We start from the raw sequence: 26,678 nt of genomic DNA, 5'->3' as shown, positions 1-26,678 counted from the left end.
CCCCACCTGATGGAACTGAGAGCTGCAGATGGAGCACGAGAGAAAAGATGCAGAACTGCAGCAGCATCTTCGTAGCTTGGACTTCGTTTTGCGCGAAAAGTGGTTGCTGCTTGTAGTTCTTTAATTGCAGTGTTTCATCAGCTGGTGTCTTGAGCAGCGACCTCTGGAAACGAAGGGCTAAAAACCGACGCCGCTCTCCAAAATTATCTGGTCCCTTTTAACTTGGTATTTCAGCTGGTTGACTAAAATCCCTTATTTTCAAGGCTGCTGGTCCCTTATTTTCAAATCTGTAAGTTGACAGCTATGCAATTATGTCCCTCCTGTTCCTGGCCTCTGGCGCCGCACAGGAGAAGGAATTGTACACACAAAGCGGTGTATAACTGGAACAAGGACTGTTCCCATGACATCCCATCCCCAACTCAACCAGTCCGGCCAGCATCCTAGAGGGCAAATCCTGAAGGGACACACGGTCTGCCGTGGAAACTTACCGCTGCTAATTTGTCGAAACGAGCGAAGAGCTCGTTCAGAAGCTTCACCAATTCCTGGGCGCTGCAGTAGGACGATAGCTGCGTGAAACCCACGATGTCCGCAAAGAGGATGCTGTGAAACAGAAGGACCAAAGGAGATTAGGTTGGCAGGTCATGCGAATAGCTGCTGTAGCAAGAAGCTCCTGTACCAAGTTGGGGGCCAACTAGATTCCTCCAAAAATTGACTTTTTCAGACTGGTGATTCTACTATTTACGGGACCGCCTCTCCTGGTCTGCCCCGCAGAGGACCTTAAGGTCCATGAATAACCATAGCTTAGAGGTCCCGAGCCCTAAGCAAGTCAGACTATCCTCTACCAGGGCCAGGGCCTTTTCAGTGATGGCTCCGACCTGGTGGAATGCTCTGTCCCATGAGACCAGGGCCCTTCCGGATTTAACCTCCTTCCACTGGTCCTGTAAGACAAAACTATTCCGCCTGGCCTTTAATTTGAATTCAGCCTGATCTCTTATTTCCCTTCTCTTCCCTCCCCCTCCCCTTTTATGAAGATCACCTGCTCTGAGACCCCACAGCTAATTCTCCCCTGGTCTCCTCACTGGCCCAAGTAGGACCAATTCAGCCAGCTAGCCCTGGTGATTATCTAATGTTTATTAGATGGATTTCCCCTAAATTGATTTCTGAATTTTGAATTTTATTGTTATTCTTTTTTTTTTTACTGTATTTTATGCTGCTTTTACAATTAAGTGTTTTAAATTTGTTGTTAGCCGCCCTGAGCCCGGTTTTTGAACCGGGAAGGGTGGCGTATAAATAAAAAAATTATTATTATTATTACTGAAAGCTTTATTCAGATCTCATGTTGTCTTTGGTTATATTTTGCTTACTGGGAATCCCTTGCAGATGACCGCAATGCCTGGAGACAAGCAGTCAGGTCGTGTGTCCGTAGCAGTGACCAGAAGAAGAAAGAAAGACCACTGGGAGCAGCACTGAGAGAGAAAATGTCACGGTATGACTGCAGTAGCACAACTGGTTGCCTTCATCCTCCCCGGCTGCAACGAAACATGTCTCTCTCACATCAGTCTCTACGGATGTCTCGCAAGACAGACAGGTGCCAACTTCTGGTCTGCCTGTATCTCAGCTTAAGGCTACTATTTTACATCTCACCCAGCTTGCGTGAAGTTTCCTCAGTTCCCCTCTCCTCTTTGTCTCAACACTTCTAAATTGTGCGACTATTCATTTTATTTATGTACAGCACCAACAATATTTCAGATATTTCAATATTTATTGCAATGTAAGCCCTGTTTTTGGAGGTGCTTTTCCTGGGGAATGCTCTGGGGACGGCAGCGAACCTATTCAGACGCAGAGCTTTAAAGTGTGGAGGTGCAGCTGGAAAGCACAGCACAAAATGAAGTTTGGATTAGCCTTTCATCTCAGTTTCCCAGCTGCAAACCTTCTGCCTCCTTCGTTTGCTGAGCTCTGGGCAAAAGGCTCCCCTCTGTGTCTCCTTGAGAAGCAAAACCTGCCTCGGCACCAGGCAGGGCCTTCTCGGTAGTGGCACCTCGCATGTGGAACTCCCTGGAAAAGGAAGTCCCGCTCCTTACCTGACGTTCTCATGGCGGTACATGTACATGGTGTTAAACTGCTGCATCTCCTTCTGGCTGGCATCCTTCTTCATATCCTTTAGCATCTCGTCAGCTACGTGCCTGGGCAAAATCGACAGCATCAGGCCTTCCTGAGGCGGGGACACAAAGAAGGGGAATGTGAGAAGGCTGGGTAAGACTTATTCATCTGCAAGACCACCCTGGAATTACAGTCAATTAATATCGGGATTGCAATGGCAAACCTAGACAGCATCTTAAAAAGCAGAGACATCACCTTGCCGACAAAGGCCCGTATAGTTAAAGCTCTGGTTTTCCCAGTAGCGATGTATGGAAGTGAGAGCTGGACCATAAAGAAGGCTGATCGCCGAAGAATGGATGCTTTTGAATTCTGGTGCTGGAGGAGACTCTTGAGAGTCCCATGGACTGCAAGAAGATCGAACCTATCCATTCTGAAGGAAATCAGCCCTGAGTGTTCACTGGGAAGGACAGATCCTGAAGCTGAGGCTCTAATCCTTTGGCCACCTCATGAGAAGAGAAGACTCCCTGGAAAAGACCCTGATGTTGGGAAAGATGGAGGGCACAAGGAGAAGGGGATGACAGAGGATGAGATGGTGGGACAGTGTTCTCGAAGCTACAAACATGAGTTTGACCAAACTGAGGGAGGCAGTGGAAGACAGGAGTGCCTGGTGTGCTCTGGTCCATGGGGTCACGAAGAGTCGGACATGACTAAACCATTGTTTATTCTGAAAGTGTGGCACCGAGAAAAATGTTTGAGGATCATTGCTTTAGTACCTGGAGGGCAGCCTGAGCTGGAACGCCCAATCACCACCCTGCCCAGATGTATTCTATTTCTGTTTAAATTACAGCAACCTTTCCTCGATTTCCACCTGTGCCTATAAGTCAGCATGCACACATTTTATATGCAAACCTGTCCTTCTTTTGATCTTTTTCTTGCTGGTCCCTAAGTGGCCACTTTAGGGCACCTGCTACCATCCAAAGGCCTCAATGTGCTAGTGCAGACCCCAGACAGTGGGGTTGTTTACAACATTTCCTTTGGAAATGAGACATTATTACTGCCACTCTCCTCTTCCCCTCCTCCGTGCGAAATCTTCTTCCTATTCTTGTGTTCGTAGACACCACCTGTACCACCCCAGCAGAATGCAACCGCCACATTTCGGAGCGTCACGATGCACTGTCAGGCTCTGGCATTAATGTGCCGGCGGCTTCCCTCTGGTGGGACTTACAGCACAAAGAACAATGATGGTTCCATGAACACACCATCGCCTTCTTACAGGAGCAATTCCTTAGACATGATGGCCAAACGCAGCGGAGACCAAGGCTGTACCTTGAGCATAACGAATCATACAAACACAGCGAGCTGCCATAGGGCCCACACAGACTTGCCCATGAAATCCACAATTTTACTCAATTAATTTGTCCCATAGCAGTCCATTCCCAAGTGGTTTATATCTGGAGGCGATTTTAACCCAGGTTTTCGCATCCATTCTCCCCAGTTGCTGTTTTGAGCAACCATGCTTCTCTAGAAGAAGTTCCACATTAAAAAAAACCTCCACTTTTTAAAAACAACAACAACAGAAAACAGTGGTGTCCATGGAAAGCTATTAGCTTTTAAAGCAGAGGGGAGAGTCTCAGGTTTTCCAAGCATAAGAAAACGATGGATTTAGCACGGAGAAAGTTTGGGACAGCAGCTGTTTCCGGTGGACATTGCATGAACAACCACAGACCCTCCATGTGCCCCTATTTTCCGGGGACAATCCTGGATTTACAGAAGCTGTCCCAGATTCTGATCTGACCCTGGAATGTCCTGCTTTTCCTTAGGACGTCCCTAAGGTGTGTGTGGTTTGGGAGCTGCACGCTCAGGGAAAAAGCAATGCTGTCCAGGGTTGTAAAGACTGCGGAGAGAATAATTGGGCGCACTCTTCCCACCTTGGATCAAATCTATGCTTCCGGGTGCCATAAGAAAGCTGCAGAGATAGCGCAGGATAGTGCGCACCCCGGAAGTGATCTCTTTCAGCTTCTGCCTTCTGGAAGAAGGTACAGGGTTATAAAGACTAGGACTAGCCGCCCGAGAAACAGTTTCTATCCAAATGTGATTTTGGTTTTAAATGCAGTGTAAGGTAGTCTCTATGGGAGTATATTGTATTTAATTATGGGGTATCAGTTTTTAGGGGGCTAGCCAGGCTGGGATAGCTGGGATAGCAGGCTTGTTGGTTTGTGAATGTCTGATGGAGATTTTTTCAATTTCGTTATTCTGTATGGGACAATGACAATAAAGGCTATCATATTGTATACGGGTGGCGCTGTGGGTTAAACCACAGACCCTAGGGCTTGCCGATCAGAAGGTCGGCGGTTCAAATCCCCACGACAGGGTGAGCTCCTGTTGCTTGGTCCCTGCTCCTGCCAACCTAGCAGTTCGAAAGCACATCAAAGTACAAGTAGATAAATAGGTACCGCTCTGGCAGGAAGGTAAACGGAGTTTCCATGCGCTGTTCTGGTTCGCCATAAGCAGCTTAGTCATGCTGGCCACATGACCCGGAAGCTGTATGCCGGCTCCCTCGGCCAATAAAGCGAGATGAGCGCCGCAACCCCAGAGTCAGTCATGACTGAACCTAATGGTCAGGGGTCCCTTTACCTTTTTTATTGTATCGTATCGTATTTTCATCAGAGAAATGTTGGAGGGTACAGAGTTATGCAACCTGCTGAGCCAAGAAGATTAATAACTATACAACCTTGAGAAGACACCTGAAGACAGCTCTGTCTAGGGAAGGTTTTTTTATGTTTCATGTTTTACTATGTCTTTATATATGTTGGAAGCCACCCAGAGGGGCCGGGGCAACCAAGTCAGATTGGCAGGGTCTAGCGGTGGAAGAAGATTGGAAAAAATTTAAAGACTATCTACAGAAATACTGTAAAATTAATGAATGTTAAAGGGATGTTGGACTGAAAACAAGTGGTGTTGGTAAAAAGATTAATAAGAATATGTAAATATGGATTGATAATGGTGGAAAATATATATGTATTATAGGTTAAGATGCTGAGTAAGGATGAATGATAGAGGGTAAGGATTTGCTGAACTAAATATCTGAATTGGAATACAAAAAGGGAGGTGCGAGGAGGTCAATAAATTAGTGAATGAAATGTAAGATATGAAAATACTAATCTTTTTTCTGTTTTGCTTATTGGTGTTTTCTATTCCTTTTTCTTCTATTTTGTTAGCTGTTCTCTATTTGTGTATTTTTTATGTGTTTTCTTTTGTATTTTTTCTATTTGTGTAGTTTTTCTTGGTTTTTGTATTCTACAGTATGTTTAAATTTTGAAGCTTTTGATTGTTTACGAAACTTTAATAAATATTACTTTAAAAAAACAAACAGATTGGCAGGGTCTAAAGATGATGATGATGATGATGATGATGATGATGGAATAGCACATCCCTCTTTTCATCAGATAAATGCTGGTGGGTATGCAAGGGGGCATTAAAGGGCGCACAAGGGGTTCATCTTCCACATTAAGCAGTGCACAGCGCCAAAAACCACAGGAGGGGAAGACTTGCTCTCGCGCTCAAATCCTGCTGGCTGGTTTCGCATTGGAGCGTCTGCTTGGCCACTGTGGGACCAGGATGCGGGAGCAGATGAACCACTGGCCTGATCCTGCTAAAGGCTCTCCTTATGTTCTCATGTGGGTGGGCAGGAGGGCCAGACATGGGTCTCTCCATCCCTGTACGGTCTACACCAGCCTTTGCCAACCTGGTTGTGATGGCCGGGGACTTGGGCTTCGGACCCAGAACCAGAGGAGTCTCAGTCCGCACCGGATCCTTTGCCTCAGGCGGCATCTGAACCAAGTCTGGGGCCTGATCCTGAAGAGTCCCAGTCTGCACAGGTTCCCCTGCAACAAGCACCAGCTGGGCCGAGTCAGGGGCCTGATCCTGCCCCGGCTCCAGATGCGGGGATGACCTCGTTGCCTCCAGCTGGGCCATCACTTACAGCTGCTCCACTACCGGTTGGGTCAGGAGAGGCTGAGGTGACCCCTGGGTCTAGTAACCCACCGATGTCTCCCGAGCTGCAGAGACTCAGGTCTGAGAGAAGGAGAGACCTGAGGACTCACAGGAGGAGTGCTGGCCTTCGGGCGAAACAGGGAGGTGAGTTGCCAGGGCATCAGGACCGGCCGTTACCCCGACAGAGATAAAAGGCTGTCGGACCCTGCCCCAGGTTGCGGGAGCAACGTTGCTGTTTGCCAGAACCTGCCTGTGATCCTGTGCCTGACCTTGACTGGTTTCCTGCCTCGTTTCCTGCCTTGGCCCTCTTGGACTGACTCCTCGCAGAACCCTTGGATTCGGGACCGGACCTGGACCGTATTGCTCGGGTTACCCCCGGGCCTAGCATACTAGTGCCCTCCAGATGTTTTGAACCACAACTCCCATCAGCCACAGCCAGCTGACTACAGCCAGGAGTAAAAAAAACATCTGGAATGCAACAGGTTGGCAAAGGCTGGATGTAGAGAGCTACCCATCTCCCCAAAGCAGCTACCCACCTCTTTCCCCATTCAAGCCACCCTGCTGCGGTTGTCTGAATCCGTCCCAAAATACATCTGGGAGATCCTCAGCTAGCTCTCGCAGCCTGTACATTCCTTTTTTTGGCTTTTTCTAACAATACAGAAGCAAGTGACTAAATATAATACACATCACACAGCCCTTCTCATAGCTGACGATCAGATATTTTGACAGGCTCATCCCATCCTATGCAAACGTGAGAAAAACCAACTCTCTGTAAAGAGTGTGTTATCCCTGCAATTCAAAAGGTGGTACAGCGGTACCTCGGGTTAAGAACTTAATTCGTTCTGGAGGTCGGTTCTTAACCTGAAACTGTTCTTAACCTGAGGTACCACTTTAGCTAATGGGGCCTCCTGCTGCTGCCGCGCGATTTCTGTTCTCATAGAATCATAGAATCATAGAGTTGGAAGAGACCACCAGGGCCATCGAGTCCAACCCCCTGCCAAGCAGGAAACACCATCAGAGCACTCCTGACATATGGTTGTCAAGCCTCTGCTTAAAGACCTCCAAAGTAGGAGACTCCACCACACTCCTTGGCAGCAAATTCCACTGTCGAACAGCTCTTACTGTCAGGAAGTTCTTCCTAATGTTTAGGTGGAATCTTCTTTCTTGTAGTTTGGATCCATTGCTCCGTGTCCGCTTCTTTGGAGCAGCAGAAAACAACCTTTCTCCCTCCTCTATGTGACATCCTTTTATATATTTGAACATGGCTATCATATCACCCCTTAACCTCCTCTTCTCCAGGCTAAACATGCCCAGCTCCCTTAGCCGTTCCTCATAAGGCATTGTTTCCAGGCCTTTGACCATTTTGGTTGCCCTCCTCTGGACACGTTCCAGTTTGTCAGTGTCCTTCTTGAATTGTGGTGCCCAGAACTGGACACAGTACTCCAGGTGAGGTCTGACCAGAGCAGAATACAGTGGCACTATTACTTCCCTTGATCTAGATGCTATACTCCTATTGATGCAGCCCAGAATTGCATTGGCTTTTTTAGCTGCCGCATCACACTGTTGGCTCATGTCAAGTTTGTGGTCAACCAAGACTCCTAGATCCTTTTCACATGTACTGCTCTCAAGCCAGGTGTCCCCCATCTTGTATTTGTGCCTCTCATTTTTTTTGCCCAAGTGCAATACTTTACATTTCTCCCTGTTAAAATTCATCTTGTTTGTTTTGGCCCAGTTCTCTAATCTGTCAAGGTCGTTTTGAAGTGTGATCCTGTCCTCTGGGGTGTTAGCCACCCCTCCCAGTTTGGTGTCATCTGCAAATTTGATCAGGATGCCCTTGAGTCCATCATCCAAGTCATTGATAAAGATGTTGAATAAGACCGGGCCCAAGACAGAACCCTGTGGCACCCCACTAGTCACTCTTCTCCAGGATGAAGAGGAACCATTGATGAGCACTCTTTGGGTTCGGTCAGTCAGCCAGTTACAAATCCACTGAGTGGTAGCATAGTCAAGACCGCATTTTACCAGTTTCTTTACAAGAATATCATGGGGCACCTTGTCAAATGCCTTGCTGAAATCAAGGTAGGCTACATCCACTGCGTTCCCTTCATCTACCAGGCTTGTAATTCTGTCAAAAAACGAGATCAGGTTAGTCTGGCATGACTTATTTTTCAGAAATCCATGCTGACTATTGGTGATCACAGCATTCCTTTCTAGGTGCGCACAGACTGTTTGCTTAATGATCTGCTCCAGAATCTTCCCTGGTATTGATGTCAGACTGACTGGGCGGTAATTATTTGGGTACTCTCTTTTCCCCTTTTTGAAAATAGGGACAACATTTGCCCTCCTCCAGTCTGCCGGGACTTCGCCTGTTCTCCAGGAATTCTCAAAGATGACTGCCAGTGGTTCTGAGATCACATCTGCCAGTTCTTTTAATACTCTTGGATGCAGTTCATCTGGCCCTGGAGACTTGAATACATCTAAACTGGCCAAGTATTCTTGTACTATCTCCTTAGTTATTCTGGGCTGTGTTTCCTTTGTTGAATCATTTGCTCCAAATTCTTCAGGTCGGGCATTGTTTTCCTTATCAGAGAAGACTGAGGCAAAGAAGGCATTGAGGAGTTCAGCCCTTTCTGTGTCCCCTGTTTGCATTTCACCATCTTCTCCTCTGAGTGACCCCACTGTTTCTTTGTTCTTCCTTTTGCTACGAACATACCCATAGAAGCCTTTTTTGTTGCTTTTAACCTCTCTAGCAAGCCTGAGTTCATTCTGTGCTTTAGCTTTTCTGACTTTGTGTCTACACGTGCTGGCTATTTGTTTGAATTCCTCTTTGGTGGTTTTCCCCCTTTTCCATTTTTTGTACACATCCTTTTTTAATCGTAACTCAGTTAAAAGTTCTTTAGATAGCCACCCTGGCTTCTTTAGGCACCTTCCATGTTTCCGTCTCATTGGTATTGCCTGACGTTGTGCTTTTAGTATCTCCCTCTTAACAAACTCCCAGCCATCATGAACTCCCTTTCCTTTTAGTATTACTGTCCATGGGATCTCACCCAGCACTTCCCTAAGTTTTATGAAGTCAGCTTTCTTAAAGTCAAGAAATTGAGTCCTAGTATGCTTGGCTGCTCCTTTCCGCTGTATAGTAAACTTCAGAAGAGCATGATCACTCGCGCCTAATGATCCTTCCACTTCTACCCCACTAACCAGATCATCAACATTGGTTAGGACCAGATCTAAAATGGCTGTTCCTCTTGTTGCTTCTCCCACTTTCTGGACAATGAAGTTGTCTGCAAGGCCGGAGAGGAATCTGTTTGACCTTATGCTCTTGGCTGAGTTTGACATCCAACAAATATCCGGGTAATTGAAGTCCCCCATTACTACTATCTCCCTTCCTTTTGCGTGCTTGGCCATCTGTTCCAGGAAGGCATCATCTATGTCCTCCGTTTGGCTTGGGGATCTATAGTAAACTCCCACAATGAGGTCCCTGTTATTCTTCTCTCCCTTAATTTTGACCCAAATGCTCTCACTTTGGCTTTGATGTTCTAAATCTTGGATCTCTTCACAGGTATACACATCCCTGACATATAACGCCACTCCTCCTCCTTTCTTGTCTGGTCTGTTTCTCTGAAATAGATTGTATCCCCCCATTATTACATTCCAATCGTGGGACTTATCCCACCAGGTTTCAGTGATGCCTATTATGTCATATTTAGTTTGCTGTACCAAGAGCTCAAGCTCATCTTGTTTATTTCCCATGCTTTGCGCATTAGTGTACAGACATTGAAGTCCATTAATCATTCCCCCGTGTCCCTTATTTAAGGATTTTTTCCTCCCACCACTAGGTCTGCGTGCTGTTTGCTCCATTTGGTATATGACATTTGGATGATCATCTTCATCAATTGATAGGCTCCTACCTTCAGGAGCACTGTCTCCCTCCCCCACATTAGTCAGTTTAAAGCCCTCCTGATGAGGTTGCTGAGATTTTTGGCAAAAACATTTCTCCCAACCGTTGTGAGGTGCAGCCCATCACTTGCCAGAAGTCCATCTTCAAGAAACTGCCTGAAGTCCATCTTCAAGAAACTGCCTTCTCACCCTGAAGCAAAGTTCTTAACCCGAGGTACTATTTCTGGGTTAGCGGAGTCTGTAACCTGAAGCATCTGTAACCTAAAGTGTCTGTAACCTGAGGTACCACTCTATTTGAATGCTTTAATAACTCAAAACAAAACAAAACTACTCCTTTTGCAACGTGCACGGTCGAATTTGCACTGCCAAGATGCAGCCATGGCCGTCAACTTGGGACGGCTTCCAGAAAGGGCTAGCCAAATTTGTGGAGGGCAAGGCTACCAATGGCTGCAAGCCATAATAGCTATGACGATCACTACTCCCACTGCCAGTGGTCGTACGCCTCTGAACAACAGCTGCAAGAAATTGCAAGTGGGGAGACAGCGGTCCACAGCTCTGAACGAAACCTGCTTTCAACCCAAAGTGGAAATATCGGAAGATCTCATTACAGATCTCTCGCGTCTCATCTTTAGCTTTCTTGGGGAGCTTTCCTTAGCTTCCTGGCTGGGAGTTTGCTTTCCCCCTTCGGAACATCAGACACTCAGCGTCAGCCGGCACTTAGCATCTCATCCTTCATTTCCTGAACTGATCTGTATTGTCAAATCATCCTCATTAAAACCAAAGCATCAAATTATACCCACAGCATCCTCCTGAACAACTCCCAGGGGGAGTCAAATGGCAACGCAAAAAAGCAAACATCAACGGCTCAAGCCAGCCTTACTCCAAGGCTTGAACACAGAGGGGGGGGGGGGCAGGAGATAGAAAAAAACACTAGTGCTCATTTCACCGGCTGCTGTAAACACTTCAGCTGTCCAGGCAAACCGGCTTGCCTCTGCCCCTCTTCGCAACAGCCACGCATTCCAAACCAAGAAAAATAGAGAAATAAAACCTTGCTGGGGCATCACAAGCCCTGGGTTCAAATGTGGCCCTCCAGGTCTCTCTACCTGACCACACACACACACACCTCGAAGACTCGCCCTAGGTCACCCTCCCTGCTGACCAAGCTTTGTATAACAAGGTTTTTTGCCTCTGGCCTTCACCTCTGCTAAGTTTGAGAGGAGGGTGGTGCACAGAAACTAGACTACTGTACGAAGGTAAATATTGCATTTGCTTCTCCACCCCTTTGGCCCACCACTGCCGTGCAGTCCCTGAAAGGCTGCCTCAAAGAAAATATGGCCCTCAGGCTGAAGAGGGTTCCCCCTCCCACAGCATGCTATTGAAATAAAAAAAATTAAGGTCTTATATATATAATAAATGTTGATAAATGTACCAAGCAAATACGTACATAAATATATAAACCGCATGTCTGAAGCAGCTCAGGAAAACAGCCATGAAGCCATTTTGACTCCCAAACTGACCAAATGATTTCTCTGCAAGGTCAAGGAAAATGGAAAAGCCTCCCCAGTGCCAGTGTGGTGTAGTGGTTAAGAGCAGTAGACTCGTAATCTGGGGAACCGGATTCGCTTCCCTGCTCCTCCACATGCAGCTGCTGGGTGACCTTGGGCCAGTCACACTTCTTTGAAGTCTCTCAGCCCCACTCACCTCACAGAGTGTTTGTTGTGGGGGAGGAAGGGAAAGGAGAATGTTAGCCGCTTTGAGACGCCTTCGGGTAGTGATAAAGCGGGATATCAAATCCAAACTCTTCTTCTTCTACAGGAGTGCCAACTTGAATAAAATATGGGGAGGGGGGTTTCCAGGTAAACCCTGCCCCATATAATTGATCCCATGATGCTGTGCAAGCACATTGTTTGAATGGCAATGCCCATCAACTTTGGGGTGAGGACAGCCCCCTCGATTTTTTAATTGGGGGGTCCAAAGACCCCTCCGCCCCTAGGAGTTGGCTCCTATGGGGGACTTGCTGGGCCACCAGCCTGCTGCAGCAAGCTCTTTTTATGTTCTTAGGATCAGGACCCCCAGTCAGTGGGGAAATATACAGTCCTACCTCAGGTTACAGACACTTCAGGTTGCGTTTTTTCGGGTTACGGACCGCCGAAACCCAAAAGTACCAGAACGGGTTACTTCCAGGTTTTGACGCTCGTGCATGCACAGAAGCGCTAAATCATGCTTTGCACATGCGCAGAAGTGCCGAATCGCAACCTGCGCGTGTGCAGATGCGCCACTGTGGGTTGCAAATGTGCATAATAATAACAATAATAATTTATTATTTATACCCCGCCCATCTGGCTGGGCCTCCCCAGCCACTCTGGGCGGCTTCCATAGAAACCAAAAATACAGGAAAATATCACACGTTAAAAACTTCCCTGAACAGGGCTGCCTTAAGATGTCTTCTGAATGTCAGGTAGTTGTTTATCGCTTTGACATCTGCTGGAAGGGCGTTCCACAGGGCGGGCGCCACTACCGAGAAGGCCCTCTGACTGGTTCCCTGTAGCCTTGCTTCTCGCAATGAGGGAACCGCCAGAAGGCCCTCGGCACTGGACCTCAGCGTCCGGGCAGAATGATGGGGGTGGAGACGCTCCTTCAGGTATACTGGACCGAGGCCGTTTAGGGCTTTCAAGGTCAGCACCAACACTTTGAATTGTGCTCGGAAACGTACTGGGAGCCAATGTAGGTCTTTCAAGACCGGTGTTATGTGGTCCCAGTGGCCGCTCCCAGTCACCAGTCTAGCTGCCGCGTTCTGGATTAGTTGTAGTTTCCGAGTCACCTTCAAAGGTAGCCCCACGTAGAGTGCATTGCAGTAGTCCAAGCGGGATATAACCAGAGCATGCACCACTCTGGCGAGACAGTCCGCGGGTAAGTAGGGTCTCATCCTGCGTACCAGATGGAGCTGGCAGACAGCTGCCCTGGATACAGAATTAACCTGCGCCTCCACGGACAGCTGTGAGTCCAAAATGACTCCCAGGCTGCGCACCTGGTCCTTCAGGGGCACAGTTACCCCATTCAGGACATCCCGCACAGATCACATTTGCAACCCGAGCGTCCACTGTACATTGAATGCACTCTACAGATTTTTAAATAAAACAGCAGCAACAACAACCGCAGCCACAAAAGGCCACCCAGCGGCTGGGAGCGTGACCTGCCAGCAGCCTGCTCCCTCCTCGCAGCTGCTTGGTGTTGACTCTAGCATCTTTCTCTCTATGGAAGGAGGAAGCGGGTGCTTGAAGTTGCCATGCCAACCACATACAGGAGCTCTAAGCACCAGGGCTGCAAAAGGGATGGTCCAGGCACCGGAGGACTACAGGCACAAGGTTCAGGGGCTCTTCCAAAGTGGGGGGGGGGGTAAGCAAGGAGGTGGGAGGAAAGTGTCCCTGCACAGCCACACTCAACTCCAACATCCCTAGACTCAGCCCCCCAACCATTGCACACTGAGCTGGGAAGTCTAAAGGGGAGGGGGGATTCATTGCTCTAAATCAGGGGTCAGCAAACTTTTTCAGCAGGGGGCCAGTCCACTGTCCCTCAGACCTTGTGGGGGGCCGGACTATATTTTGAAAAATGAATGAATGAATGAATTCCTATGCCCCACAAATAACCGAGAGATGCGTTTTAAATAAAAGCACACATTCTACTCATGTAAAAACACCAGGCAGGTCCCACAAATAACCCATAGACGCATTTTAAATAAAAGGAAGCATACTAGTCATGTAAAAACATGCTGATTCCTGGACCTTCCGCGGGCCGGACTGAGAAGGCGATTGGGCCGGATCCGGCCCCCGGGCCTTAGTTTGCCTACTCATGCTCTAAATGGCTCTAAAAGAGGATTGGACAAATTCATGGAGGAGGAGAGGGCTAGGGGGGCTTTGGCTACTAACCAGGATGGATCTGCTCTGCCTTCACATATTTAAAACACGATAAAACACCAAACATTAAAAACTTCCCTAAACAGGGCTGCCTTCAGATGTCTTCTAAAGGCCAGATAGTTGTTTATTTCCTTGACATCTGATGGGAGGCGTTCCACAGGGTGGGTGCCACCACCGAGAAGGCCCTCTGCCTGGTTCCCTGTAACTTGGCTTCTCGTAGCGAGGGAACCTTCAGAAGGCCCACAGTGCTGGACGTCAGTGTCCGGGCAGAACGATGGGGGTGGAGACGCTCCTTCAGGTATACAGGACTGAGGCCGTTTAGGGCTTGAAAGGTCAGCACCAACACTTTGGATTCTGCTCGGAATTGTGCCCTTTTAAAATGTGTTGGGAGGCGGGGGATTATGGCCTTGTTTTTGTTTTTATTACGCATTTTGTCTTTTTATATTGTGGTTTTATGTTGCAACCACCCTGAGACCTGCGGTTATAAGATGGTATACAAATTTAATTGATAATAAATGATTAAATAATGGTCTAGATCTGAAACAGAAGGCTCTGAGGAATCTTGGGGACAGTCACAGAAGCCAAGCCCACGTCTGCTAAAGGAAAGTGGTATTGGTACATGGAGGGAGTGAAGATCCTAGTAAACCAAAAGATTTTCCCAGAAGAAGCAACAGTTAAACGGTGAAAAAGAGCAAGGCAGAGGGCCTTCTCGGTGGTGGCGCCCGCCCTGTGGAACGCCCTCCCACCAGATGTCAAAGACAACAACTACCAGACTTTTAGAAGACATCTGAAGGCAGCCCTGTTTAGGGAAGCTTTTAATGTTTGATGCATTACTGTATTTTAATATTTTGTTGGAAGCCGCCCAGAGTGGATGGGGAAGTCCAGCCAGATGGGCGGGGTATAAATAAATTATTACTATTATTATATTATTCACGTTCATAATCTGCCTTTCCTCCAAGGAGCTCACGCTGGGGCAGTACATAAGCTCTCCCAATACACCCACACAACGTTGTGAGGTAGGAGAGTGATTGGCCCAAAGTCACCCAATAGCTTTGGGGATTTGAACCCAGGTTTCCCAGATCCTAGCTCCAGGGGCGGGGGGGGGGGCAGCCCCAGATATCACCACTGAGGGGGGCAACAAAATGCAAGGAAGCACTCACCACGGGGCCTGCAGTGCGCCTGAGCCACGCATCTCTCCTGGGCTCCACGCTGCCCCAAACGGTCCGCCCGCCGCTTCCCCCTCAGCTGTGGGGCAGCTGAGGAGGAAGAGGAGGCAGACAGACTCATCGGAGGCCCCATGGAGCACCCTGCAGGCAGCTGGCCCCAGGCCAGGGCGCAGGTCATGCGCGCTGCCCCATGCTCCTGGTCGGCTTGCTCCGCCACTGCCTAGCTCAACACTCTAACCACACTGGCTTATGAAACCTCATAACCTGCAATTCAAATAAGTTCTATACAGTCATACCTCATGTTACCTTTGCTTCAGGGTTGAGCATTTTCAGGTTGCGTCAACCCGGAAGTACCGGAAAGGGTTACTTCCGGGTTTCGCCGCTCGCGCCTGCACAGATGTGCGAAATGACGTCACACACATGCGCAGAAGCGGCGAATCACGACCCGGGCAGACGCGGGTTGCGTTCCTTTCAAGTTGCGAACGGGCCTCCGGAACGGATGCCGTTCACAACCAGAGATACCACTGTACTGTCGTTTGAATTACGGGCCGTACTTTCAGTGCCCCAAACCCAAAGCGGTCTAAGGAAGACTATGCCTGCTGGTGCAGGAGGAAGACTGGACCGCGTGCAGAATCATCGATGAGGCCCTGACCGGCTGCTGAAACCCTGAAGAGGAACACTTCGAACTGCAACGTTTTGTTGCAGAGCTGGATTGAGAATCCAGCTTGTTTTTAGAGAAATTCCAGTTCTCCTTGTCTCCTTGCGCTGGGACAAAAACCATGGCCCTGTTTCCGAGCTTGGTTGAGACCCGGTTTGAGCAGGCAGGAGTGATGGAAACCCTTTTGCAGGAAGAAAGACATTCACCCCTTTGCCAGGGAGACATTTGCTTGCTCTGTCTGGGTGTGTGTGTTTTGTGGCACCAGAAGGGGCAACTGTCTGGAAATGTTTGCCATTTGCAGCCATGGAAATGGGTTGCCGTAGCGACCCCACCTGACATCCAGGCCGAATTACAGGAAGTGGAAAGAAATGATTTGAGCCAAGAGATGAAGAAGGAAAAAGAGTAATAAACTTCTTTTTGTGTGTGAGAGAGAGAACAGAAAGAGGCGAGGAGCCATCTGTTTCTACAAGGCAGAGGTACAGTGGTACCTCAGGTTACATATGCTTCAGGTTACATACACTTCAGGTTACAGACTCCGCTAACCCAGAAATAGTGCTTCAGGTAAAGAACTTTGTGCTCCGGCGGCGTGGCAGCAGCAGGAGGCCCCATTAGCTAAAGTGGTGCTTCAAGGTTAAGAACAGTTTCAGGTTAAGAATGGACCTCTGGAACGAATTAAGTACTTAACCCGAGGTACCACTGTATTTCTAAATACCTGCCACCCCGTGATAGGTCTGGGGTTCAAAATGCCTTAACAGACTGGAGAACTGACCCAAAACGAACAAAATCAGTTTCAGTAGGTACAAACGTAAGCTTCTACACTTCGGCAGAGACAATCAGCTGCACAAATATAAGATGGGGGACACCTGACTTACTAGTAGAGTCAAACCTCAGTTCTTGAACGGCTCTGTTTTCAAACGTTTCGGCTCCCGAACGCCAAAAACCTGGAAGCAAATGCTCCAGTTTTCAAACGTTTCTTGGAACCCGAACGTCTGACGCGGCTTCCATTTTGAGCTTCCCTATTGAACTGAGGCTCCTCCCACTTTCAGTTCTCAAATGTTTCGGAAGTTGGACGTTCTTCCAGAACGGATTACATTTGAAAACTGAGGTTCCACTGTAGTACATCTGAAAAAGGATCAGGGGGTCTTAGCAGACCACTAGCTTAACATGAGTCAGAAGTGTGATGCAGCAGCAAAAAAAGTGAATGCTATTCTAGGCTGCATCAATGGAAGTCAAGTGTCCAGATCAAGGGACGCAATAGTACCGCTCTATTCTGCCTTGGCCAGACCACACCTGGAGTCCTGTGTTCAGTTCTGGGCACCCAAATTTAAGAAGGATGTTGACAAGCTGGACATAGCTGTCAACTTACAGATTTGAAAATAAGGGACCAGCAGCGTTGAAAATAAGGGACCTGCAGCCTCACCTCTTCCAGGCACTCCAGTCTTCCTGTCCTCCTGCAGTCTGGTCAAACTCATGCTGGTAGCTTCGAGAACACTGTCCAACCAACTTTGTAACCAGAGGTTCAACTGAATAGAATCTGAATCACATGCACCACAAGGCCTATGCAGCCTCAACTTAAGATGGCTCCCCGGCCTGGCTTTGCACTGCAAAGTTTGCAGCAGCACGTGAAACAAAATGGCATCCAGCATTCAAAAACCCCTCAGCTTGCATTAACTAGCCACACACAAGGCATGCAAGCTCCACCCCCCCCCAGTCGTTCTTAGACTTCTTATTGGGTGAGCAACACAGCCAAGCAACACAGTTGGAGCCTCCCTCCTCCCTGGCCGGCAGGGAGGGAGGGAGGGGAGCTGCTTCCTTTGAAATTGAAGGAACATTTAAGGGACATCCATCAATGAGGGACAGCAGCGGGACATGGCGCTGGAATAAGGGACTGTCCCTTCAAATAAGGGACACTTGACAGCTATGAAGCTGGAAGGTGTGCTGGAAGCTGGAAGGTGTGCAGAGGAGGGCAACCAATCATGGGTCTGGAAGCTCAGGAACTAAGAATTTATCATTAAAAAAGACTGGCCAGGCTCCCCAGGCAATCCAATCAAGTGACCATTAAATAGGTAACCTGGCAGACAGGAGTTAAACAAAGCACTCAGATTTCTGCTGTAGACCGCCCTTTCTGTGATGTAGGTATGATGTTTCTGGGGCTGGTCTTGATCTACAGGGTGGCAATTTCAAGAGTCTTTATAAGGCCTTGCGTTCCATTTTTCTGGGTCCCTCCTCTCTCCTGCAGGTGAGGGGAGCACCCTGTTGCAACAGATCAATAAAGATCAGGCTTACTAGCAGCTTTGCTTCTCAATATTCTCTGGTTGGCCTCTGTTATTTTCTCCCACCAATAGGGAACCTACGTAAGGACTCTATATGGGCTCTTGGATACCCCATAAGGGGAGAAGGGCATGTTCTTGTTCACAACAGCTGCCACATGGAAGAGCGAACAAGCTTGTTTTCTCCTGCTCCAGAGGGTAGGACTTGAACCAGTGGATTCAAAATACAAGAAAGAAAATTCTGACTAAACAGTAGACAAAACTTTCTGGTCTTATGAGCTGCTCAACAGACGACCTTGGAAAGTGGTTGACTCTTCTTCAATGGAGGTTTTTAAGGCTGGGCGGCCATCTGGCAGGGATTTAACAGAAACCCCCTGCTACGCAGGTATCACAGCAAAAGGCTGCAAAGGTTTTGCAGGCTTCCTGCTTGGTTCCCAAAACCGCCAAGCCTGTTTGGACTGGAGACAGCAGAAAGGGGTATGTACGACATGGGAAGCAACATTAGAAAATGGCGTCACACACTCCCTGCAAATCTCAATCGCTCCACTTCAACTTGCTAGAATTCTTGCACTAAAGTGTGTTGCATAAAACCGATTCACCACTCCCACCGAAATCATTCCCCACCCCCAAAGAGCACTGTTCTTCCAGGCTGCATGCACAATATATTCTAGCTTGCGTTTACTGTAACTTGAACACAGAACCATAGAATTGCAGAGCTGTGATGGTTCATCAAGTCCATGGGTAGGCAACCTAAGGCCCGGGGGCCGGATCTGGCCCAATCGCCTTCTCAATCCGGCCCGCGGATGGCCCGGGAATCAGCATGTTTTTACATGAGTAGAATGTGTGCTTTTATTTCAAATGCATCTCTGGGTTATTTGTGGGGCATAGGAATTAGTTCATTCCGCCCCAAAAATATAGTCCAGCCCGCCACAAGGTCTGAGGGACAGTGGACCAGCCCCCTGCTGAAAAAGTTTGCTGACCCCTGAGAGAGCCGGCGTACAGCTTCCAGGTCATGTGAGCAGCATGACTAAGCCGCTTCTGGCGAACCAGAACAGCGCACGGAAACGCCGTTTACCTTCCCGCTGGAGTGGTACCTATTTATCTACTTGCACTTTGACGTGCTTTTGAACTGCTAGGTTGGTAGGAGCAGGGACCTGACCCCTGCTCTAGCCCAACTCCCTGGAATGCAGGGAATACACATTTGCAGGAGAAAACTGAAGGAGTTAACATCCTTCCAATTTGCTCATCAAGTGCCTTGCTCCCCCACCAGCCTTAAGTCTTGTTCTCCTCATTCTCCCCAATTTTATATCCAACTGCCAGGATATGTCCAGATTACATCTGCTGTTTGTTTGTTTTTCCCACAGGGGAGAATCTGCAGACACCAGGGTTAAACTGCATACACAAGACACACTTTTTCTGACAAATAATCTTCAGATCGGGGGGGGGGGAATGGGCAAAAGGGCCCCCAGATGCTGAAATTGTGGTTTGATCTGAAGCTCCCAAGCTCACCCTCCTTCAGCCGAGAACTGCAGCAGTTTCACACTGCAGGAGACGCCGCTCAGAAGGCAAGAGTAATAATTCAGATTATATCAGAGACACACCTCTCTCTCCTCCCTCCCTCCAGCTCTCTAGGCACCCTATTAGGGTGTTTAAAGATGAAGCCTGCCAGACTAATTAGCTCTTCTGTGGCTGCCTAGGCTAATTGGCAGAGCTGCCGATGAGGCCGGGGCAACATTTGCTAAGCAGAACCGCGGCGCAACTTGATTCTGGGTGTGATCAAAGCAAGCTCCGTCATTCTGAGACGCAGGAATGAAGGGCAGCTATGGAGTATTGATGCTGGTAGGGGGAGAATTGAAAAGTTCGATCTTAAATGCATAATAATAATAATAATAATAATAATAATAATAATAATAATAATTTATTTATACCCCGACCATCTGGGCGGCTTCCAACAGAATATTAAAATACAATAACCTATTAAACATTAAAAGCTTCCCTTATCATCATCACCGCTAATTTCAAAAACGCTTAGGGTTTTTTTTATTTAAAAAAATGCATTCTGAGTATTCAAGTGCCATCCGAACCTGCCCAGGTGCTAAGATCCTCAGGTGAGCACCATCTCTAGGTCTCACCAACATCTGATGGGGACATGAGGCGGAGCCTTTTTTGGGGCTGCCCCCATACTGTGGAATTCACCCCCAAGAGAGGCCAGATTGGCTCCCTCCTTGTTATCCTTCTGCCGGTAGGCTAAGACCTTCCTGTTCAGGAAATTAAGGTGCAGGTGATGCTAATCGCTGGACTGCTCTCAGGGCAACCTGTACTTTAACTGCCGGCTCCGAAAGCGTTTTGACGTACCATAAATATTCCTCTGATTACGAGTTGCTCAGGGTGGAGGGGAGGAAATTTCCTTTCATTGTTCCCCGCTTGTGAGGTTCCCAGGACACCTGCTTTGTGCTCATGAGAGAAGAGGCTTGGAGCCTAAGTTCCCATAGGCAGAAATTGACTCATGAGATGCTCTGGACACACCTGGATTAGAGCACAGTGCAGGTAATCTCCAAGGTTGTAGGTTTGATCCCCGTATGGGACAGATGCGTATTCTTGCACTGCAAGGAGTTGGGACTAGATGCCTGAGAAACAGTTTCTACCCAAATGCGATGTTGGTTTTAAACGCATTGTAAGAAGTCTGTATATGAGTACAGTGGTACCTCGGCTTACATACGCTTCAGGTTACATATGCCTCAGGTTACAGACTCCGCCAACCCATAAATAGTGCTTCAGGTTAAGAACTTTGCTTCAGGATGAGAACAGAAATCGTACTCCGGCAGCGCGGCAGCAGCAGGAGGCCCCATTAGCTAAAGTGGTGCTTCAGGTTAAGAACAGTTTCAGGTTAAGTACGGACCTCTGGAACGAATTAAGTACTTAACCCGAGGTACCGCTGTATATTGTATTTAAAAATGGGGTATCAGAGTTATTAGGGGGCTAACCAGGTTAGGATAGCTGGGATAGCAGGCTTGTCGGGTTTTGAATGTCTTATGTAGATTTTTCAATTTTGTTGTTCTGTATGGGACAATGAAGGGACGCGGGTGGCGCTGTGGGTTAAAACCACAGAGCCTAGGGCTTGCCGATCAGAAGGTTGTCGGTTCTAATCCCTGCGACGGGGTGAGTTCCCGTTGCTCGGTCCCTGCTCCTGCCAACCTAGCAGTTCGAAAGCACATCAAAGTGAAAGTAGATAAATAGGTACCGCTCCGGCGGGAAGGTAAACGGTGTTTCCGTGCGCTGCTCTGGTTTGCCAGAAGCGGCTTAGTCATGTTGGCCACATGACCCGGAAGTTGTAAGCCGGCTCCCTTGGCCAATAAAGCGAGATGAGCACCGCAACCCCAGAGTCAGCCACGACTGGACCTAATAGTCAGGGGTCCCTTTACCTTTACCTTTAAGGAGTCTGTATGGGAGTATATTGTATTTAAAAATGGGGTATCAGAGTTTTTAGGGGGATATAGCTGGGATAGCAGGCTTGTTGGGTTTTGAATGTCTTATGTAGATTTTTCAATTTCGTTGTTCTGTATGGAACAATGACAATAAAGATTATCGTATGATGCCCAGGGTCCCTTTCAACTTGACAGTTCTATGATTCCTTCATTCCCAAAGGGTTCTAACAGAGATCGTACTGGGGATTTCCTGACCCACTGAAACAGGACACTGCCACTTTTTACAAAAGGTGAAAAACAAATCTTATAAGCAGGCTTTCAATGTCTGAAAGATAACATCTCTTGAAGTCCCATCAGCAGTTTACAATGGAATCCTTTTAACCGAGTCACTTTGAGGTAATGGCTAGGATTTGTAGGTATTGATACTGGAAACTCTTTAAAAAAAATAAAAATTATTTGGTTTTTCAACTTACATTTTTACAGAGATATATCAAACATAAACCATAGAAACAAGATCCCAAGGCATCTCCCAGACTTCTATCCTTCCCTTTGTGTGCCCCATTATTAATCATTTCCTCCCGCATCTTCTATGTTAGTCCAAACCCTTTACCACTTCCATTATGTCCAGACTCAACCTTAATCTACAAGTGATATTTCAATCCTACTAATGATTTTAACTGTTTGTAAACTCACATTTGGGTTTTTTTTTAGTCGTCTAGGCTTCAACTTAGAAATAAAGGCAAAATGCCAATTTTAGAATTAGTTAACACTCTAAATAGCAAGGACGCGGGTGGCGCTGTGGGTTAAACCACAGAGACTAGGACTTGCTGATCAGAAGGTCGGCGGTTCGAATCCCCGCGACGGGGTGAGCTCCCGTTGCGCGGTCCCTGCTCCTGCCAACCTAGCAGTTCGAAAGCACGTCAAAGTGCAAGTAGATAAATAGGTACCACTCCAGCGGGAAGGCAAATGGCATTTCCGTGCACTACTCTGGTTTGCCAGAAGCAGCTTAGTCATGCTGGCCACATGACCCGGAAACGGTACGCCGGCTGCCTCGGCCAATAAAGCGAGATGAGGACCTGAACCCCAGAGTCGGCCACGACTGGACCTAATGGTCAGGGGTCCCTTTACCTTTACTTTACTAAATAGCAAAGGTTGCAATGTGATGACTTCAAGATTTAACTACTGCAGCCCAACCTATGTTTCTTTGTGGATTTACAATGGGGCAACTGCTTCATTATTATTATTATTATTATTATTATTATTATTATTATTATTATTATTACTATTATTGCAGCTTGTCTATTCCTTGGCTAAGGTAGGAGGGGAGGGCTGGTGGAGACTCCCTTCATGCCCATTACCTGTTTCCCGGCACATGCAAAGCTCCCCACCCTAAACTCCTATTCGGTGAAGACAGCATCTGCACAGCAACATTTCTTGAGAAACTGCGGGATACCAATGGACTGTGGCTAATGTCGTGTACTCCTGGCTTCAGACGCACTGGAGCCAGAGAAAACAAACGACATACCCAAGGAAAAAAGGAATATATTTTTGTATATCACCGAAGCCGCAAGAACACTTATGGCAAAATATTGGAAAACAGAAGAAGGACCACAAATGAGAGAATGGCAAGCTAAGATTTGTGAGTTTGCCGAGATGGCAAAAATGACTGCATCAATCAGGGTCTATTCCAATCAAAAATTCTATACAGAATGGGAGTGCATAGGGGAATACATGAAGAAATGTGGTGTTAAAGCAGAACTCTTAATAGGCAATTGTTAAGCGTGTAAGTTTTCATGTTCTTCTATTTTATTAAAGCAAGTGGGGGAAAAATATTATGATGGAAAGATCTCACACAGGTGAAGGGAAGCAGCGGGGAGGAGGGGAGGGTTAGGTTGAATTCGGGAAATAAAATAATATATGGGACAGCAAAGGATATAATAGATTCTTATAGAATAGTAGTTTATTGTAACCAGAATAGTTATTATTATTTCTTATGGGTAGCAGGCAATGTTAATTTAGGCCTCTTCGTTTTGCTGTCTGTATAATTTTCTTAAGTCAATGAAGAGGGTGATTGCCCCACAACAGAAGGCAAGATAGTGTGGCTTAGTGGTTAGAGCACTGCACTAGAGCCTGGGAGGACCAGGGTTCAAATCCCCGCCCAGCCATGAAACTCATTGGGCAACCTCGGGCAGCTGACTGCCTCTCAGCCCAGCCTACCTCACAGAGTTGTCGTGAGGATAAAAAATGTGGAGGAAGAAAACCGTGTAAGCCACCACCTTGAGGTACCTGGAGGGCCAAATGCGACAAGGATATAAATACAGACAGACTCACCAACCCCAAAAAGAAAAGAGGAGGTCTTGTTGAGGTCCTTGCATTGCAGGGGGCTGGACTAGATGGACCCATGGGGTCCCTTCTAACTCGACAATTCTATGATTTCTATGCAAGGATGGTTTCATCCGCACAGATAGAGAGAGAGAGATTTCAAAAGGCATGTTCGGATTTTATTTTGGGATTTGCTCTGAATGTAAATAACTTGGTTAATTAAGTGGATTTTTACCGAGAGCCTACAGGGGTTACTCTCTGGCAGCAGATACAGAGAGAGTGTTGCTATGGGAACTGGACTGTCACCAGGGCCTCCCTCTTGATTTCTCCGAGAACAGGCAATCTATAATAGTATAAACAAGGAGAAATCCTTCCAGCCGAGAGCAACAGGAAGCTGCGGGGACGCAAATCCTAAACTGCAGAGCAGAAGCTCCATCACACACACCCACCCGGGAACCGTTGCAAAGGGTCTGTCTCTTACGGACAGGCCATTCCAAACACCCAGAAAAGGATGTGGTGAAAAGAAAACCCAATTGTTTAATTGGGTTAGCCCGCATTTGGGATGCATGAATGGTAAAGGTAAAGGTAAAGGGGCCCCTGACCATTAGGTCCAGTCGTGGCTGACTCTGGGGTTGCGGCGCTCATCTCGCTTTATTGGTCGAGGGAGCCGGCGTAAAGCTTCCGGGTCATGTGGCCAGCATGACTAAGCCGCTTCTAGCGAACCAGAGCAGCACATGGAAACGCCATTTATCTTCCCGACGGAGCGGTACCTATTTATCTACTTGCACTGGTGTGCTTTCAAACTGCTAGGTTGGCAGGAGCAGGGACTGAGCAACGGGAGCTCACCCCGTCGCAGGGATTCGAACCGCCGGCCTTCTGATTGGCAAGCCCTAGGCTCTGTGGTTTAACCCACAGCGCCACCCGCGAATGGGCTAAGTCATCAATTCCACCAGGTGACTTTAACCTCCTCCATGTGGGAACATTGGTCCATTTAGCTCAGTACTGTCTGGACGGGCTGGCAGCTGCTTCCCAGCTTTAGGCAGGAGTCTCCAGGTAGGGAGGGGAAAAGGCTCCCCACCCCCATCTGAAACCCCGAACAGGAACTGCCAGATGATGAAAACACTCAGGTAAATGGGCTGAGGGGTCAGTGTCAGCATAGCTTCCTACGCTCTCTATAATTTGGCCACAGGGAAACACGGACCATTTTGAACTCGGGCGAAGAAACTCTTCTCCAGGGAAAGCCGTTGCAATGGCTTTTATGGTGGGGCATTGACTGGGGAGGGGTTGGAAGAAACTCAGATATTTAAGCTATGCGCAAAATGGCTCCTTAATCCAGGGTTACAGCCGCCGAAACGGAACGCCTAGTGGTATTTGTCAACGCGACTTTTAGATTCCTGAATTTCGTTCTGATTGTGCAGATAAAACATAACAGGTGCAATTCTACAGGAGGTGTTGCTAGTGCGTGAAAACGGTCAAGATCCAATGATCCCCAGGCATGTACCTCCAGATGGTGGAGACATCAGGCACCAATCCTGGCACGTGGGCATCTTCACTTGGTCATAAGTGGCCAAAAGCCAGGTGCTAAATGTGTCGAGAGAATTTCGAATGCTGATCGCAGGAAGTTGGACTGGATGAACCAACTCCACAAATCTATTATTCATCCTAGGAAAATCAGCCCCAGTTTTTCTGCCTGCCATACAAACATAGAGGAGCTTTGTCTAGGTACCACCACCATTTTCCCTGAAAGAGCAACATAACATGTAAAGGATAGAGCAGGCTTCCTCAAACTTGGCTTTCCAGATGTTTTGAGACTACAGTTCCCATCATCCCTGACCACTGGTCCTGCTAGATAGGGATCATGGGAGTTGTAGGCCAACAACATCTGGAGGGCCACGTTTGAGGAAGCCTGTGATAGAGGCTTGCTTTCCTCGTCCTCCTCTTCTTCAGGCTCCAGCTGTGTGATGAAGCAGAGCAAAAAAAAAGTGAATGCTATTCTAGGACTAAGGTTACCAGATTTTTTTCAATGAATCTGGGGACGTTTTTCAACTTCAGTAGGAATGATAGGATTTTGTCAGGGGTCTGATTTGTAAATCTGGGGCTGTCCCTGGGAAACGGGGACATCTGGTAACCTTATTCTAGGCTGCATCCACAGAAGTCTAGTGTCCAGCTCAAGGGATCCCGGACATCTTCACTTGGTGGCCAATAAGGTAAAGGTAAAGGGACCCCTGACCATTAGGTCCAGTCGTGGCCGACTCTGGGGTTGCGGCGCTCATCTTGCTTTACTGGCCAAGGGAGCCGGCGTACAGCTTCCGGGTCATGTGGCCAGCATGACTAAACCGCTTCTGGCGAACCAGAGCAGCGCATGGATGCGCCATTTACCTTCCCGCCGGAGCGATACCTATTTATCTACTTGCACTTTGAAGTGCTTTCAAACTGCTAGGTTGGCAGGAGCAGGAACCAAGCAATGGGAGCTCACCCCGTCGCGGGGATTCGAACCGCCGACCTTCTGATCAGCAAGTCCTAGGCTCAGTGGTTTAACCCACAGCGCCACCTGCATCCTGGTGCAAAATGCGCCTGGCGAATTTCGAACATTAGCAGCTTCCCTCCTTTCCAGGCCTACAGCGGCAGGAGGAAGCTGTGCTAGGATGAACACGTCAAGGCCTTTCTAGAGACAGATAAGCACTGCAAATAAACTAAAAATTTGCAGAGGAGCCAAGTGGTAAGAACCTAAAAAGCCCTGATTGATCAGGCTGTCTAGACCAGCATATTGTTCTAACAATGGGCAACCGGGTGCCTGTTGTGGGGAACCCACATGCAGAATCTGAAGACAATTTCATTATCCTCTCCTGTGGTTTCCACGATATATATCATTGCATTTTAGACACCGAGTCAAAAATGCTTAATTTGCCCAAGCTCTCCGTGAATAATATCTC

The 26,678-nt window shown here is 47.8% G+C and overlaps 1 protein-coding gene across 1 annotated transcript in view; it reads right to left on the bottom strand.

Annotated features, from left to right (window-relative positions):
- The window catches only part of ADCY3 (adenylate cyclase 3), a 102,108-nt gene that overhangs the window by 37,893 nt on the left and 37,537 nt on the right, over positions 1-26,678 (bottom strand). Inside the window, exons 4-5 of the mRNA XM_081188438.1 lie at positions 2,082-2,212; positions 489-600 (exon numbers count right to left, since the gene is read on the bottom strand). Coding sequence (XP_081044564.1) covers positions 489-600; positions 2,082-2,212 — 243 coding nt within the window. The remainder of the gene's footprint in view (positions 1-488; positions 601-2,081; positions 2,213-26,678) is intronic.

Source organism: Podarcis bocagei (assembly GCF_964188305.1).
Source record: "Podarcis bocagei genome assembly, chromosome: 3".
Classification (NCBI taxonomy): Eukaryota; Metazoa; Chordata; class Lepidosauria; order Squamata; family Lacertidae; genus Podarcis; species Podarcis bocagei.
This window is presented reverse-complemented; position numbering and strand designations above follow the sequence as displayed.